Below are 18,384 nucleotides of genomic sequence, written 5' to 3'. Positions count from 1 at the left end.
AAGGTTTTTTTGTGACTTTTTCCCTATTAAAAATTAATTTTTAGAAAATTCGAAAGATATATTATTCATAAATAATGTGTATTTATATTTGGGGATATGATTTTAACTTTAACAAAGTTGTCAATCAAACTAATGACTAATAAGATATTAGAATTAATTTATTTAAATAAATCTATTATCTTCTGTAAAGATCAAAATTTATCATTATTTAACGTTCAATACTTTTATTTTCTGAAATCATTTTTTGGCCCCGCTCATATATTTTTCAGACCTTAAAAGAAAAAGCCCCACCCATATATTTCACTCGCCCGTTTCTTTTCCAGCACCACCTGTAACTTGCTTTCTTCAAAATTGAAACCATCCTCCACCCTCCCCGCCCTCCAATCAGCACCCCCATTTTTAATTTTTTTTTCTACGCTTCTTCCTAAAACTTAAAAAGGAACCTCCGCATCATGGAAACTAAAAACCTCCGCCTCCGCCTCCGCCTCCTCCTCCGCCTCCTCCTCCTTGCACGATCATCTTCCTCTCGATATCTGCTCTCTCTCGGTCGCGTCATCGCAGTCGCTCGCCGCCTCGCCTCCGGCCCTCCCTCCTTCGCAGCCGCAGCCTCGCCTTCGGCCCTCCATAGCGGCATCGCAGTCGCGGCCCTTTGGGTCGCCTTGGTCTCTGTTCTTGCTCTGGCCCTCCGTTGCTCACGGCCTCGCCTCCGCTCCCTCGTCCTCGCCTCCACCCTCGATTCTCTCGCAGTTCCCGACTCGCGGAGCGTCCGACACAATACGGGCCTCCGGAGAGTGCCCGTGCTTCATAGGATATAAGGGATCCATTAAGGGAAGATCCCTCTATGCCTTCTTTCTAGTCTCATGAGATTGTGAGTGTGATCCAACGGGATAGACTGATCACACATTGTAATCCCTGAATCAAATCGAGCCAACAGAGCTGACCTTCTTAATCTCTCTTTCTTGTTTTTGTCCCCAAGTTCCTGATATATGGTCTCTTCCAAAAAGAATTACCATGTGTTCGTGAGTTTTAGAGGCACGGACGTCCGCAACAACTTCCTCCATGATCTCTATGCAGCTCTGAATCAGAAAGGGATATACACTTTTGTGGATAGCGAGGAGCTTAGGAAAGGAGAGCAAATATCACCGGCGCTTATGAGAGCAATCGAGGAATCGCGCATCGCGATTATCATTTTCTCCGAGGACTACGCTTCCTCACGGTGGTGTTTGGAAGAGTTGGTGAAGATCATGGAGTGCAAGGCACAGAAGGAGCTGATTGTGTTGCCTGTATTTTACAAAGTGGAACCAAGAGAAGTAAGATTGGGGAGAAAGGCTTATGGGATAGCTATGACTAAGCATGAGAAGGATCCTGAGAAGGATCGGAAGACAGTGGAGACATGGAAGAAAGCTCTCTTCGATGCTGGTAGCTTGTCTGGGTGGACTTGCGATAATGGGTAAGTAAGTAATTGATGTGATGCACTGCTCTGCCATTGTTAGCCGGTGATTGTTTGTTATATGTCAAATTGTATGCAGAGAACCTACAGCTGAAAAACTGATAGATATTGTTAAATCGGTCTTTTTAATTGAAGATACCAAAGCGGAGATACGCTAGACAGTAGACACAGTAGTCGAATATCAAAACTTCAAGCTAGCAGATATTTGAAGTCGAATCTTGCTGTGTGGATAATGAGAAATTTTCGTTTTAGATTTATCGCGCATTTCATAGTATCCGAGTCATGTTGTCTTCAGGCGCAGGTTCACCCTTATGGGTTACTATTTTTCATCTTATTATTTGCTAATCTTGTAATGTAATTTTCCTTATGACCCTAGAGGTTGAATTCGTGCCATGGCTTTCAAATGCTAAAACATGTTTCTCTTTCGATTGCTTATCAGAGATGAAGCAGAGGTCATACAAAGCATTGTAAAGGAATTACCAATTCGTCTAGACCGAACACCCTTGGATGTTGCTAAATATCCAGTTGGAATAGAGTCCCGAGTTAAAAAACTAAAATCATTGTCACAAGAAGAGTTGGATGGTGATGATGTTCTCATGATAGGTATATGGGGACTTGGAGGCATAGGGAAGACTACGATTGCTAAAGCGATATATAATGCTATTGAAGGACAGTTTCGGGGAGCTATATTTTTGGAGCGAGTTAGAGAAACTTCAAAGAAATGCAATGGTCTAGTTGAGTTGCAAGAAAAACTTCTTTCTCAATTACCTCCTAGAAATCTTTCAGTCTATAGTGAAAGTGGAGGAAGTAGTTTGATAAGGGAAAATCTTCGTCATAAGAAGGTTCTCCTGGTTCTTGATGATGTTGATGATTTGCGTCAACTGGATATGTTAGCTGGAGGAGGTGATTGGTTTGGCAAAGGAAGCAGAATATTTGTGACATCAAGGGACAAACATTTGTTTACTTCTCTTCGTTGCAAATATTGTGTGTATGAAGTTAAACCTTTAGAGGTTGATGAGGCACTTGACCTTTTTATTTGTCATGCCTTTCCAAACAGCCAGAAAGTTGAAATAAGAAAGGATATCATAGATAGAGCAGTGCATTACGCTAGGGGCCTTCCATTAGCCCTCGAAGTGTTGGGCTCATTCTTATGTGGAAGAAACGAACTAGCATGGGAAAGTGAGCTGCATAAACTCTCCAATAGTCCAAAAGAAAATATCGATCAAATTCTGAAGATAAGCTTCTATGGATTGGAGAAGAATGAGAGGGGGAATTTTCCTTGACATTGCCTGTTTCTTCAAGGGAGAAAGTATAGAATACATCAAAGAAGTTCTCGATGGCTGTGACTTTGCGACGACTATAGGAATAGAAATTCTCATTGAGAGATCCTTGATAAGAAATGAGCATGGGACCCTACAAATGCATGATTTGGTTCAATTGATGGGTAAGAATATTGTTATGCAAGATAATCCTGGGCAACGCAGTAGATTATGGCTTTTTTGAAGATGTTTTGGACATTCTATGTGAAGAAAAGGTAAAAGTTGTTTATGTAAACATTGTTATATCTCACTTTCATGTTACTTTGATTTGGACGGTATATTATAAATCTCAATGGAAATTTTGTATGACAACTGAATTTGCTCAATTATGGATAGGGAACGGAAGCAATAGAGGCCATAGTAGTGGACTTGCTAACACCAGAAGAGATAAATTTGAGTCTTGAAGAGATAACCATAGAGGCTGATGCTTTCAAAAAAATGACAGACTTGAGAATGCTCATTTTGCCTGAAGCGCATATCTCTTCGGAAGGTCCTGTTTGTCTCCCTAGTAATCTGAGATGGCTTAAATGGCCCAATGCCCCATTGCTAAAATTTGGCTCTGGTCCAAAGAAACTTATTGGACTTGATCTCCAGAAAAGTCATATCAGACAATTAGACGACAAATTTAAGGTTAGCGCTTGTGATGATTAGCTTTTTACTTTTTATAACTACAAATATTTATAAAGCTTAATGACTACCGTATTTTTATTTTTTTCATTTTTGCAGCATTTTAGAGTGTTGAAGCACATCAATTTCAGTCAATGCAAGTCCTTGGATAGTGTTCCCGACGTTTCATTGCTCCCAAATCTAGAGAGCTTGAAGCTTGATGGGTGCAGAAGCTTGGTGAAGGTTCACCAATCTGTCACATATCACGACAAGTTAAAATTTTTGTCCCTAAAGTTTTGCTCTAACCTCAGTGTCTTTCCTCACACACTCAAAACAAAATCTCTTAAAGCCCTCAATCTCCGTGGTTGCTCTAAACTCAAGAAGTTCTTTGATATACCAGAAAAGATGAAACTTCTAGAATATCTTGATTTAGGATGGACAGCTATTGAAGAACTGCCTGCATCAGTTGAAAATCTTGTCTCCGTGAAAAAAATAAAGTTAGCATTTTGCAAAAAACTCACAACGCTCCCATCAAGTGTTTATAAGTTGCAAAATCTAGAGCTTCTGAAACTTACAGGCTGCTCCAATTTTGTTGTGTTTCCAAAGAACTCGGAGGATCCAACTGATCCTAATGGCAATCCGGGATTCCAAAATTTAGTTCAGCTAATACTCGATGGCTGCAATCTCTCAAAAATGGAGTTCCTTGAGAGTTTTTCCAGTTTTTCCAAATTGGCGCGCCTAGATCTTTCCGGAAACAAGTTTACTCATCTGCCGACATCCATCAACAAATATGATTATTTGGAAAACTTGACTCTGTTTAATTGCAAGCAGCTACAAAAGATTCCTCAGCTTCCGCCAAATATGTGTTCACTACTGGCAAAAGGTTGCAAATCTCTACAAGAATTTCCAAATTTGTCGGGTCTCTCCGCCAAAGTCCTTAAGGTTGACTTATCTTCGTGTCGTGAATTATTCCGTAAAGGGGCAAACACTACTGATGTGTTATCACTCAAGGTCAGACTCTCTCTCTCTCTCTCTCCTCCGCACTCACTAACTTTGAATGCTTGATATGCGAACTATTCGTATGACAGGAGCTCCTGAAGATGACAAAGGCTGACATTTTGCTGACTGGAACAGAGATGCCAGAATGGTTTCTCCCCTGTAAAGACGGTTCCATATCTTTTATGGTTCCCAGGGACTCGTATGACAAATTCGTAGGACTAGCACTCTGTTTAGTTCTTGGCCCGGAGGAAGGAGAAGTGGGCTGTGGCATCGAAATTCTTGTCAATGGCCAAAGAGTGTTTTGCCTGGCAAAAGGCATCTATTTTCTGAAATCCGATCTTGTGTGGGTTACATATCTCCAAAGGAGTGAGCTGTATCATATGTGTGAAGAAAGGGAGGTTCTGCGAGAGGATTGGAACCATTTCCAAGTTCACGTCACCGCAGACAAAGGAAGATTGAAGAAGGTCGGATTCCGTCTAATATGCGAGCAACAAGAGGATGAGCTGAGGATCGAGCTCCAACACCATCGGCCGACGAAAAAAGGACTTTGGAGGAAAGTGACTCGGACGAAGACAATTGGATAGACACCAAGGAAGAAGAAAGTTCAAGTGAAACAGATGATGAACTTGTCAAAGCAATTGACCAAGAAAATGAAAGACGCTCACTTACCTTAGCAGAGAAGATGATCATGCCTTCACGAAGAGATGGTTGTAGCGGTGGTCATGGTGGCTGTCAACGTCTCTTGTTTAGGAAGCGACTCTTGAGGGAGCAAGGTATGAGATTCTGATTCCAGTGCCTTTTGCTTTTCCCTTGTTCTTTTTTCAGTGTCTACTGTAAGTTTTTGGATGTGTGCTCCTTCAGTTCAAGTGCAAAAATCATTATGAAATACAGGATTCATACCATGCTACTGACAAGGTTGAGGTTGAGGAGCTTCCCTTTACCCTTCTCTCTTTTCTTCTTGTGGACGTAATATTGCTGGATAAATGGACATACTACTGCTCACGAAAGTGCATTCATGTCGCATGGCTTTATCTTTTCATTCCTTAAACCCAATCCTCTCCCTCATTTCTCTTCATTTTTAAATTAATTATTAGGCTAATTTCATAAAAAAGCGCAAACTTTAGGTATTGTCCCTAATCTAGCCCAAACTTTATTCTGTCTAAAACAAAAACACGAACTTTAGGTGTTGTCCCAAATCTGGTCTGAACTTTATTTTGTCTAAAAAAAAAAAAGCACAAACTTTTACTTGTGTCCCAAATCTGGTCCTCTGTTAACTCTAATGCCATAGTCATCCGACGTGGGATTTCCACGTCAGCAATAATATCCAACACAACCAAACGATACTGCATTCGAGTGTTTAGAGGAAGTGTTAAATTTAAGTCTGCCCTCTAATGAGGTGAATTTTATAGATGATTCTCATGGGAAAAATAATTTAGCAGCTTCAGTTCCAATAGACGAGGCACATAGCTAAGGCCATTAGATCAATTAACAATCGGCAAGATGTTTGCAATGTTAGAAGTTGGGTTGGAAGCAGAAGATTACATTGCCTTAAAAAAGCGAGATATAAAAAGTGTGTGCATATCTTGTAGATAAATAGAGATGTGAAGCCTATTCGTAATAAACTTACTTTATTTTGTCTCAAATAAAGTTCGGGTCAGATTTGAGATAATACCTAAAGTTCGTGTTTTTTTTTTTGACAAATTTGATAACACCTAAAATTAATGCTTTTTTTTTTAGACAAAATAAAGTTCGGGCCGATTTGAGATAATAGCTAAAGTTCGTGCTTTTTTTTGAAATTGGCCCATTAATTATTGGAAGAATTTTGTTCAGCGAGTGCTCTGGAAATTCTTATTTAGCGCCCAGTCGAAATTTTATGATTTTTAATGCACGGATTGTTCTCGTGTTTTGCAAAGTCAATATTAATTTGATTATTACGAGCGACGTGTGCAGGAGAAATTGGGGAGCCCAAGCCCATCGAGAAGATAGCTTGCATGATCACGAGGAATGCGCTGAGCCCCGGGATTGGTAAGCAAGTCATCTACAGAAAAGCGACGTCGGTCCGAATCAAGTGCAGCGCTACAACCAAGTGTTGGACATTTTCGTGTGGTTCCGAAAATTCCGAAAACTGAAATATTAAATTTTAAGGGAAGGAAATTGTCTTTGAATGGCCATGTGGACAATTACATCATCGCCATGATATTTTATCACTTGGACCAAACCCCCCCTATGTGAAATTTGTTATGGGAATATAATATTGATTCCTATATAAAAATCAAATGCCCTAAAGTGGCGTAGGAATTATGAGCTTATTATTAATATTTTCTATGGGCTATTTAAATTGGACATGGGACAACTTGGCCCAAATTTTTCGGGCCCAAAGCAGGCCAAGAGGCCCAAACTTTCGGCCCATAGAGGAGAACCAGATGGAGGCCATGCCACCTCCTCCACTTGTCTCCTTGTTGGAGACACTTGTCTTCCCCTTCGAGCCAAGTGTCTCTTGCATGCAAAAATCCAATGATTGCTAGCCATGAAGCAATCGAAGGGAGAGGGGAGGCGGATTGATCAAGGAACCGCCGAGAGAGAGAGAGTGAGACCGAGTGGGCGAGTGAGAGAGAGAGAGGAGGAGAGTTCGAGTGAGAGAGAGGGGCGAGTGCAGGCTGCAAGGGGGAAGAGGAAGGCCGTCTTCCGCTGTGTCCTAGCTGCCGCCGTTGACACCGCCTAGTTTCGCCGTCGGTTGTGCTATGCCCGAAGCCCTAAAGTCGCCGTTTGCTTGCTGTGGTTGCGTGAACTTAAGGCAAGTGAAGTCCCTTGATCTACATGATGCTTGTTGTGGTTGTGTGTGAAGTATAGTAGATTTTGGATGTGCTGGATGTTAGAACTTTCGAAATTGTGGGAGTAGTACCTTAAGCTAGTAAACTGTTTTATGGAAAACAGTTTGACCTCTGGTGATTCCGAATTGTATGCAATCATCTAGTTGAAATATTACTGCGTGTCCTTGATGAAAGTTGTAGATGACATCTTGAAGAGTAACATACTAAAATTTGAGAAGAAACGGACAAGTATTGGTTGGTGAAGTGATTTTTCCTTGGAAGTGTTAAATCTGGAAACTGTTCCGCGGGTTAGGGTGAGTTATGGTGATTATAGCTTTTGATCTATCATGAATCCTACTTCGAGTTCTGCATGAAAATTTTACCTCTAGGTTTTAACTATAACATATCAAAATTTCAGGATGTTAAATTCTCAGAATTTATTAATATCGTTTACTGATTTTTTCAGAACTTTAATTAAAGGAGTGCATTCTGTTTTATCCGAAAATTATTTGATTTTCAAGAACAAGTGAATTGCTCTATGAGATGTGATATCTTGGGTTGTTATTTAGACAGCCTATGCGGTGACATATAGCATATCATATAACATTAGGAATGAAATTGAAGAGGCTTTGTAAACTCATTGAAACTTATGATTGTATTGCATCAATGGTTGTTTTTCAAGTGAGACATATATGTATATATTGTGATGTTAATGGTACCGTCGGACGGCTAAGTCGACGATGCCCCAGGAGTGTCGGGATGCTCGGAGGTGTGTGCCGGATGTCCTCGGGAGTTTCAAGATGCCTAGAGGTGTATGCTGGATGCCCGAAGGTGTGTGCCAGAGGCCTCGTGATGACAGTTGGGGTACGAGATGCCTGGAGGTGTGTGTCGGATGCTCGAAGGTGTGTGCTGGAAGCCTCGCGATGCCAGATTAGGTGCGAGAGTTAGGAGGGATGCAAAGATTGGTCCTCGAAATCCTTTTTGAATATCGAAATGAGAAATGAATCATGCGCATGTGTGTGCATATGGTATGGTGCATGAATTGTTTATGAATTTGAGTTGGTACTATTTTGGCGTTGAAGATGTGATCATTAAAGCATTAAATGGATCTCATGGAGATATATGCGTGACTGTATAAAGATATATACACGACGGCATGGAGATATATGCGTGACTATATGGAGATATATGCATGACTGCATGGAGATATATGCATGTCTGCATGGAGATGTATGCTTGATTGCCTGGATGATATGTGCATTACTGATGATACCTTGGTTGTCTTGCTTGTTGAACTATATAGTTTGATGGATCTTTACTGCTGAGTGGTTGTACTCACCCCTTTTTGGAGACTAACATTTCAGATTGAGATATGCCTCTATTACCCGTCACACGTGGCACATTTTACGGCGTTCCCATTGATGTTGAGTGCTCGTGTTCGGAGCACATCTATGTTGGTGTCTGAGGATTAGATTCATCCGTGTTTGAGTCTTAGTCATGTACGATATGGGTTTACCTGATGGCCCCGTGATACTAGAGTTCCTATCTGTGCATGTTCGTCGTGATGAGATCATGATGGGGATCCTGTCACCGCCGCCAGCCGATGCACCAGGCTGGGTGTGATGGTGCATGTGATGGGTAGTGGAAGACACTTTTTGGGATGTCCGACACTAATCGATGGACTGTTGCACATGACTGCTGTGGAGTTGGGTACTTTTGGTTATAGCCAAGCTTAGAAAAGCCTTGGTCTTTTGTTGTACCAACTCATGATGTCCACCAAATTATGTAAATAAAAGTGGTTCGGCTCTAACTTATATATATAAAGTGTGTGGTTGGTGTGCATTGCATTATTTAGTTTGAGCGAGGGTAAGGGAGATATTGAATATGCTTCTATTATATGAACTGCACTGGGACAAATTGGAATAATTCAACCCCCAAGACTTATGAACCCACTATAATTCAATGGTATTAGAGAAATGGATTTTTAGGGCAAGCAAAAAGGTTGATTGTGGCAAGCCTAACGGATTGGGGGCCGTTCTCGGGGGTGCCACATTATGACTTCGAATTTGGTAGAACAATGGAAATGGATCTTTATAGTACTCAAGTTGGATTTGAGGCGTGATATCATTTTGTTTAAGGATTTATTTGTCCACAAAGTTGTTATGGTTATCGGCAAATATATACAACAAAGTCTCAAAAGTGAGAATACTAGATAGCAATTGAAAAGATGAGTGTGCTATTCAGCAAGGGCTTCATAACATCGCTCATCTCATCAGCAGGCTCCCTCCTCCTTTTCTCAACCTCCACGACCTGGTGCAAACCCAAACCCAAATAGAAAAGCGCACGAGTCAGGATGAATTCTTCCCAAAGTCCCAACCAACCATGAGAAACCCAACAAACCAAAAAAGGAAGGCAAGGCAGAATCTTGTACCCTCGTTGCCCCAAACTCCACCATGCAATCGGGAGCCTGCGGCTGGGTTTTGATCGCGAGCTCAACAGAGCACTCGGTGCATTGGAAGTAAAACCTGAATCTCTGGTTCCCCAAATATGTCTGCCAAAACAAAAAAAGCACAAAGCGATCAACTCCACAAACTCGGTACTCGGAGGAAGATGGAAAACCACGGAATTGAAGGTGTGCAGCACTGACCTCGCCGACGACTTCCTCCTTCCTAGAATTGAACTTTGTCCCCTGGCAGATGTGATTCCCGCAGGTGTTGCACCGGATGCTCATCGGCAGCATGATCCGAACCTTAACTGGCTGTTTCATGGGCCTCCTCCGAACCCTAGGCGGGTACAAAGACTCGGAAAGGTAGCGGCGGCGGATACATCTCCTTCATCTTCTCTCCAAATCCAAACTCAGACGACGAACGCAAGCGATCAACGCTTCAAGTTCTCGACGGCTGTGGCTTTGAGACAACTATAGGAATAGAAATTCTCATTGACAGGTCTTTGATAAGAAATGAGCATGGGACCTTACAAATGCATGATTTGGTTCAATTGATGGGTCAGAATATCGTTAATCAGTAATGTATTGATGATCCTGGGAAGCGAAGTAGATTATGGCTTTTGGAAGAGGTTCAGGACATTCTATGTGAAGACAGTGTAAGAGATGTTTATGTAAAAATTGTTATTTCTCATTTTTATGTTACTTTGATTTGGACAATATATGTAAATCTTAATGAAAATTGTGTGAGAACTAAATTTGCTTTGTCATGGATAGGGAGCGAATGCAGTAAAAGCCATTGGACTTGCCCGCACTAAAAGGGGGAAGAACAATGATTCCCAAAGAGAACCATAAGTCTCGATGCTTTCCGAAACATGAAAATGTTGAGAATGCTCATTTTGAAAGAAGTGCATAGCTCATCGCAAGATCCGGGGTTTATCTCCCCAACAATCTGAGATGGCTTGAATGGTCCAATGCCCCATTTCTAGAATTTGGCTTTGGTCGGAAGAAGCTTGTTGGACTTGATATCCAGAAAAGTCACATCAAACAAGTAGACGGCAAATTTAAGGTTATAACTAGTGATAACTAGCTTTTCCCTTTTTATAACTACAAATATTATTAGAGCTTAATAATTGTATTGGTATTTTTTTTCCCCAGAATTTTGAATGTTTGAAGTACATCAACTTCCGTCAATGCAAGTCCCTAATTAGTGTTCCTAACCTTTCATCAATTTCAAATCTGGAGAGCTTGAATCTTGATGGGTGCGAAAGCTTGATGGAGCTTCACCAATCCGTCGCATGTCATGACAAGTTAAAATTTTTGTCACTACAGTTTTGCTTTAATCTCAGTAACTTTCCTCACACACTCAAGGCAAAATCTCTTCAAGCCCTCAATCTCTATGGTTGCTTTAAACTCGAGAAGTTCTCCGATGTACCGGGAAAGATGGAACATCTACAAGAGCTTGATCTAGGTCGGACAGCTATTAAAGAACTGCCTGCATCAATTGAAAATCTTGTCTCCAAGAAGATAATAAATTTAAGAAAAAGCAAGAGACTCCCAACACTCCCATCAAGTGTCCATAAGTTGCAAAATCTCGAGCATCTGAATCTTGGAGGCTACTCCAATTTTGTTGTGTTTCCAAAGAACTTGGAGGATTCAACCAATCCTAATGGCAATCCAGGATTCCAAAATTTATACCAGCTAGATCTTTGTGGCTGCGTCTCTCGAAATAAAGTTCCTTAACAGTTCTTCCGGTTTTCCCAAATTTGGGGAACTAATTCTTTCTAGAAATAATTACTCATCTGCCAACATGCATCAACAAATACCATGATTTGGAACACCTATTTTTCGATAAATGCAAACAGCTACAAAAGATTCCTCAGCTTCCGCCAAATGTGCATGGGCTATCGGCACGTGGTTGCAGATCTCTACAGGAATTTCCAGATTTGTCAAGTCTCTACTCCAACTGCCTTGCCATTGACATGTCATCATGTCATGAATTATTCCGCAAGGGGCAAGTACGGCTCATGTGTCACGGGCTTGAAGGAGAGCCGACCTAAGAAGTTCATGGAGGATGACCATGACTCGTCCATGGAGGACCTCCTGCTTTCACTCGGATTCCCATCAAGTCTTCTCCCCGAAATTTCCAAGGGTGGACGACATTGTCATTACGCTTGATTCTAGAAGACTCCATTGCTATTTATGTCGGTAGCTAGTAGTTAGCATTTATGTCGGTAGTTGAGGCGATGCGATCTCGTCCGCCGGTTAAATTCTAGATCAATGGTTGTAAGAAGGGGTGACCTCCCTCATTTGTAATCATCAAATCCTTTCAGCAATACACATTATTTCTAGAGCTCCTCTCTCTAAACTTTCTCTCTTTACGATATGAGTATACGAGCAAGTGAGTGTTCGATTCGATCGAGCAAAGCTTGGCTTGGGTGATTCGAATAAGCCTGAGTTACCACGCGGTCACGATCCCAATCGATCAGCTCTTGACAAGTGGTATCAGAGTAAAAGAGAGATCCGTTTCGAGAGATCAAGGAGTGCCAGCTGTTCGAAAGAATGTCAAGCCAAGACGCTATCATGGATGGAGAGTCTGTGCAAGTCAAGGAGACCCACAACAAAGCAAATAAAAGAGACGCCTCGGTAGATGCCGTAGCTACGTTCGATGAGAAGATTGAGAAGTTTCGGAGTGCCATGCTCAAACTCATGGAAGGTCTTGATGATGTGCGAGACCGGATCATGGAGGTTGAGGGCTCGCTCCGTGAAGACTTCACGACCGACATCAACCAAGCTACTGCTTCATTGCACGACAAGGATAAAGCTCTCGAAGCATTGATCGATGGTTTGAACGAGCGCGTCCAAGTGATCGAGGAGGTAAGCCCGTGTAAGGACGAGGTCGAAGCCATGAAGGCGGAGATCCAAGAGCTCAAGACCGAGCTCGCCCTATGCAAGCTTAGCATCACCAATGGTGCAGTGCCTACTCAAGTAGTGCCCAAAATTGAGGTACTGAAGCCAAAAGAGTTCAAAAGCAACCGATCCGCCCAAGAGGTGGACAACTTTGTCTGGAGCATGGAGCAATACTTTGGCGCCGTCAACATACATGACGAGTCGATTAAGGTATGAACAGCTTCCATGTTCCTTACTAATATGGCAATGCTTTGGTGGCGTAATAGGTGCGATGAGATTAGACGCGGCGCCGATCCCATGAACACGTGAGATGACTTCGTGAGAGAGTTCCGCGACTACTTTTTCCCCGAGTTTGCTCAACAAGAAGCCCATAGCAAGCTCCATCACCTCGAGCAAAGAGGTGCGATCCGAGAGTACATGAAGGAATTCACGGAGCTCAAACTCCAAATTCACAACCTAAGCGAAGAGGAGGCTCTCGGAGCGTTCATGGATGAATTGAAGCCGTGGGCCTTACTTGAGCTCAAGTGACGGGATGTGAGTAGTCTTGTGAGAGCACTGAGCATGACTGAGTCGCTCGTTGATCTCACCAAAGCCGAACCAAATAGTAGACCAAGAGATTGGAGGTCGGATCGACCCGAAGACGAAGGAAGAAACACTCCCCGAGGCACGCCTAATCAAAGCGGCCGAGTCAAGACGTGGGGAGAAGGGCTTCCAAGCCGTCCTTCCAAAGGGGTCAACTGCTGACGGACTACACGAGTAAGTTCGATCAACCCCCGCCTTCTCCTTGCTTCATTTGCAAAGGTCCACATTGGACCCAAAAGTGCCCGAAGAAGGGTCGAATCAATGCCCTCCTTGCCATTGAAGAAGAGGAGGAGCCCAAAGAAGAAAGGTGACAAATCTGACTTGGAGCCGTGAAGATGATCAACTCCGTCCAAGCTCGGTCACCAACCAAAGAAAAAGAAGATGCGTCGAACTCGGAAATGTTCTTCGTGGAAGTCAACGTGTGCGGTCGAACGCTATACGCCTTGGTCGACACGGATGCGTCGAACATGTTCATGTCGACTGAAGTGGCGAAGGCCTTGAATCTTTGCATGGAGCCAACCGGGAATACCTTCAAGCCGGTCAACTCGGAGGGCGTCCATGGTGTAGGATCAACTTCGGATGTGGACATCAAAATTGGCGGATGGAAAGGAAAGATGGAATTTGAGGTAATTCCTCTCGATGATTATGATCTCATTCTTTGTATGCAATTCTTCAACAGTATGAGATTCATGATCGACATGAGGACCAAGTGCCTCATGATCCTCGACCTAAAATATCTGACGACGATCCCCATGATCAAAGGGGTGGTCAACACCAAGACCATCACCACGATCCGACGCCTCAACAAGAATGGTTTCTCCACCGGAAAGACAGTTCCATATCTTTTATGGTTCCCGGCGACTTGAGCGACAAGTTCTTAGGAATAGCACTCTGTATTGTTATTGGCCCGAAGGAAGGAAACACGGTTGGTGTTCAATGTAGCGTCTCTATTGATGGCCAAGGGTGGTTTGGTCTAGGGCGATGGTTTCGTTCAATGAAATCTGATAATGTGTGGATTCAATATATGTCGCGCAGCGAGCTGCATATAGAAGGGGAGCTTCCGCGAGACGATTGGAGCCCTTTCCAAGTTCGCCTCAGGGTATCAAAAGGAAGATTGATTAAGTGGGGATTCCGTCCTATAACCGAGCAAGAGGAGGATGATCTGAGGATCGTGCTCCAACACCATCAGCCGAATGAAACAAATCGGTCTTCGGAGGAAAGAGACCCAGAAGAAGACAATTGGAAAGACACCAAGGAAAAAGAAAGTTCAAGTGAAACAGATGATGAATCTAACAAAGAAAAGCTCTCTCAGCCGAATGAAACAAATTGGGCTTCGGAGGAAAGAGACTCAGAAGAAGACAATTGGATAGACACCGAGGAAGAAGAAAGTTCAAGTGAAACAGATGATGAATTTTACAAAGAGACCTTCGAAGTTTTACCGGACACAAAATGTGTCGCAGGTGTCTGTCGAAGTTTCAACTCGTGGAAGAAGCTAATATTGGGTTCATCGTACAGACAAAAAAGATATATAGAAAGTTCGTACAGCTGAATGGATCCACGCAGAAAGTTCATGTTAAAGAGACGATGAATCTTGACGCATTTTGCTTTTCCCTTTTTTCCGTCCTTACTGGATGTTTTTGATTGTCTGCTCCTTCGATTCACATTCAGAATCATTATGAATTAAAGGTTTCATATCATGTCACCGACATGGCTGAGGTTGAGGAGCTTTCTTTTTCCCACTCTATCTTTTGTGATTTGTGATGCGGAGTGCATTTATACAAATTTAAGTGGATGCTCGTTGAATAACCACGGTCTTCCAAGTTGCTCTATGAGACTAATCACATAGACCTTACCTCTGTCACCTCTCTTCATCCAATCAATGATGCCAATACTTCATGCTCGATAATTCATTATTGATGGTAAGTTTTGCTCAATCTAATGTGATCTTCATCTTTTCGGAAGTGTTGATTTGATTGTGTCAAAGATCAAAAGGTCTATGTTAGGAAGACTAGTTAATTCCGCTATTATACTAGCCAGATTGCATTCCCTCCCACTTTCTTTTAATGTTAATCAGACACATCACTTTAACCTAGCTGTCGCATCAAGTGTCTTACCATGTTTGTGCCAATTCTCAAGTTTTGCCAGCAGTTTTATGCAACCAATATCTCATACATTGAAAGGCAACTTCAAACAAATGCGAAGTAGCAGTATCACCCATCAATCTCTCTAGTGAAATGGCTATTCTGTAAGACGAAATTGACGTTGTGAGGATTTTCATTTCAGCTAACATCCGATCACTCCCACCATTCTCTCTATCTTATCAACAACGCCTGGGATCCAATCCTCTCCATTCCTATCAGAATCGAAGAGAGAGAGAGAGATGCAGATGGTCATGGAATATAGCCAGCAAACGGCATGAAATGAACTTGCACAATCTGGCAAGAGGAGCATATCAACTAGGCCAAAGGGGCTGTTTTTTTTTCTTGTTATGGATGCAATATTGCTGGATGATGGACACATCATTCCTACAAAACCGGATTGTCCAGCTTATTTCTCTTCATTTTTATTATAATTATTGGAAGGATTTTTTTAAACGAGTGTCCTAAGAGTACTTATTAAGCACCCAATCGACGAAATTTTACAATATCTAATGTGCAGACCCTCCTTACCATAACCCTACCAAATTGGAAGTGAACAGGCAAAAGCAAACCCAAAAGAAGGAGAAAGGATTTGACTGTTGACTCGAGAGGGGGCAAAGCAGTGGGATTATCCAGTTCAAAGTTGCAATGCCAGGTCATCTCCACGTCAGATGCAAATCCGAACTCTTCCACCCGCTCAAACGACGTCGCATAAGAGCATCATCCTCTGCGCTACCCGTCCCAAGCCAAGAAGACGCCGTTGACTCATCATTCTCTCTCTCTCTCTCTCTCTCTCTTAATCATGCCTTCTTCAATGGCGCTGTTGATCCTCCGTCGCAACCTCCATGGTCGAACCTCCTCGCTCCTCCAGGCAAGGCTCTTCTCCCGTTCGCCGGAGGCGGCGGCGGCGGAGGCTCCGAAGCGGCGAAACTCGGAGCCGAAGCCCATCGAGAAAATACTGGTGGCGAACCGAGGCGAGATAGCTTGCAGGATCATGAGGACGGCGAGGAGGCTGGGGATTCCGACCGTCGCCGTCTACAGCGACGCCGGCGCCGGTGCTCTCCACGTCAGGAGGAGGATATTGGTGCATAAGGCTTCCACAGCATGAGAGGTATAACTGGTTTTTGCTTTGGATCATAATGTCGACCTCGATACAAGAGGAGGATATTGATATTGCCGTAAATTATCTTCCCACCAGATTTGTCCTTTGAGAAAACTGGTAACCCGTCAAACAAGAGACCATGAAAAGGCAAAAAGGGTCTCATCATATTCTCAATCAGTTCATTCAGTTAATACCTCAAGGTGAAAGCACACATTGTCCATGTCGAGCGTCGGCACTCCCAGGCACTTAATCCTAACTGCTTCGGCCCTTTTCCAGTGATTGTGGATGTCATCCAACATGTTGTGAGTAACTCCTCCTTTGCCTGCGCAAAAATAATGACATCAATCAGAGTGCAGTCAGAGGTAAAAGAAAATTCCACAAAGGGCGAAAAGGAGATAAGAACAAAGCGTAGCAAAATCTCTCATTGACTCTTCTCGACAAAACTCCCATGTTCTGCCCACATACCAAAATCGAGTATCTCAAAACTAAGTCTCTATTTTCAATTCCACCGAAGAAGATAGCTTGCACCCAAATCACACTAGTTAGAATGTCAGTCTGGTGCTGACTTCACCGAAGGATTCACAAAATTCCTCATCTCGCCCAAATGCATTCATATCATTACCAGAATATTCAGAAGCAGCATTGGTACAGGTATCAAGTACAGCAACTATACTAATGAGAAGCCAAGCCAATCAAGAAAAATCAAAACTTACAAAAAAAAAAACAAAACAAAAACAAAAACAGGTTAATTTTTTTTTTTTTTGTAAGGAAAAACAGTTTAATTTCATTCATCATCAACAGAAATTTTCACAAAGATTCTACAATCTACACTAGGCAGTAGCTCATCTAATCGTTGAGGCCTCGGGGATCATCAGAATCATCGCTACAAAGAAAGGACGAAAAACGCACACTTACCCAGATTAATCTGGCGATTGCAATCGCTGTGCCGATACCGCTCGACGAGCTCCGCCACTTCCTCCTCCGAAAGCGGGGCTCCCAGGGCCCGTTCCCTCTCCCCCGTCGCCTTCTCCGGGTCCGGCGCCACTCGGGCCGGCGCGGAAGTCCCCGTCCAGGTCCTGTCGATCCGGCCGGGCCCGAACGGAGAGAACCGCCGCGGCTCGCGGAACCCGATGGGCTCGACGGCCGCGCTCGTCTCCGAGTAAGAGTACCTGAAGTCGAAGGGGAGATCCGGCCCGACCGGGCGATCCGGGTCGCCGGCCGGGCTTGATCCCGCGGGTTCCTTCCGGGGTCTTGGGGCTCGGCCGGGGGGCTTAGGACAGAACGGAGGGTCATCGTCGGCGACGTCTGAGAGGGGCCGCCGGAGGAGGAAGAGGAGGGCGCGCGAGCTCTCGGGGCGTAAAGGTAGGGTTTTGAGAGCGACCCGGCGGAGAAAAGGGAGTCTCGCCATGGAAGGAGATGGTCCGAAGATCTCTCCTTCCGTCACTGTGCCAGAGATGATCGAAGGCTGCTTAAAGTTCGCACCTTTACGCTTAATCTAAACCAGGTTTTCTTGCTCCTTTTAGTTGGTAATGAAGTCCTTCCGACACCGGATCCGGCTAAATTCAATTGTCGTGACCGCCAAATGACGTTCGTAGTGTGATGGGATAAAATTTTATGCTGACTGAGTATTATTCACATCATACTCTTATATTTGCCTCAACATACTTTTGCATCTTATGACAGATATATGGAGTGAATTTTGTCGCATTTGGTGTTAGAGGGACTTGATCAGAGAATTCGTGAATGATTTCATAAGATCAATATAATAAACAAAATGCCGTTGACAGGACCATCCCTAACGAGCCTTTCTCTGAGTCCATCAAGCTAAAAATGCAAGTTGATTAGACTAGAGGTATATAGCGTAGTATCCTCACAAAATATGCGATTTAGCAATCTTTAGGAGGTTGTATTGATGAACTTTAATGGATGATTAGGGCTATTAAGGGTAAGGACTTGGTGGCGAGGCTTGCTAGTGACTGTATATTGCACTTCGATGGTTAGCAAGCGCAGACATTTTCAAAACAA

The 18,384-nt window shown here is 43.2% G+C and overlaps 3 protein-coding genes across 4 annotated transcripts in view; 2 read left to right on the top strand and 1 right to left on the bottom strand.

Annotated features, from left to right (window-relative positions):
• LOC104456963 (TMV resistance protein N-like) overlaps positions 1-5,262 on the top strand; it is a 93,489-nt gene extending 88,227 nt beyond the window's left edge. The window contains exon 5 of the mRNA XM_039299133.1: positions 4,464-5,262. Within this exon, the coding sequence (XP_039155067.1) occupies positions 4,464-4,958 (495 nt within the window). The 3' untranslated portion in view covers positions 4,959-5,262. The remainder of the gene's footprint in view (positions 1-4,463) is intronic.
• The window catches only part of LOC104456979 (CRS2-associated factor 2, mitochondrial), a 29,635-nt gene extending 11,740 nt beyond the window's left edge, over positions 1-17,895 (bottom strand). The window contains exons 1-2 of one of the 2 annotated variants that reach the window (XM_039299138.1): positions 17,275-17,895; positions 16,554-16,681 (exon numbers count right to left, since the gene is read on the bottom strand). In XM_039299138.1, the coding sequence (XP_039155072.1) occupies positions 16,554-16,681; positions 17,275-17,767 (621 nt within the window). In that variant the 5' untranslated portion in view covers positions 17,768-17,895. The remainder of the gene's footprint in view (positions 1-16,553; positions 16,682-17,274) is intronic. The other variant, XM_039299136.1, reaches the window with a different exon arrangement.
• On the top strand, positions 479-3,212 carry LOC108954529 (TMV resistance protein N). Its single transcript, XM_039299135.1, has 2 exons — positions 479-1,450; positions 1,890-3,212. Exons 1-2 carry the CDS (start codon positions 987-989, stop codon positions 2,731-2,733), a joined length of 1,308 nt encoding a protein of 435 aa, XP_039155069.1. The 5' UTR covers positions 479-986; the 3' UTR covers positions 2,734-3,212.
• Positions 17,896-18,384: the final 489 nt, after the last annotated feature.

Source organism: Eucalyptus grandis, chromosome 8, assembly GCF_016545825.1.
Source record: "Eucalyptus grandis isolate ANBG69807.140 chromosome 8, ASM1654582v1, whole genome shotgun sequence".
In the NCBI taxonomy this organism is placed as follows: Eukaryota; Viridiplantae; Streptophyta; class Magnoliopsida; order Myrtales; family Myrtaceae; genus Eucalyptus; species Eucalyptus grandis.
The sequence above is the reverse complement of the archived record's forward strand: the minus strand, read 5'-3'. Positions and strand labels throughout refer to the sequence as shown.

What these genes read in the sequence shown, in the direction of transcription:
- LOC108954529 (XM_039299135.1), top strand. Translation starts at nt 987, where the DNA reads ATGGTCTCTTCCAAAAAGAATTACCATGTGTTCGTGAGTTTTAGAGGC. An exon ending in GGGTGGACTTGCGATAATGG is followed by an intron (nt 1,451 to 1,889) that starts GTAAGTAAGTAA and finishes ATTGCTTATCAG; the next exon opens with AGATGAAGCAGAGGTCATAC.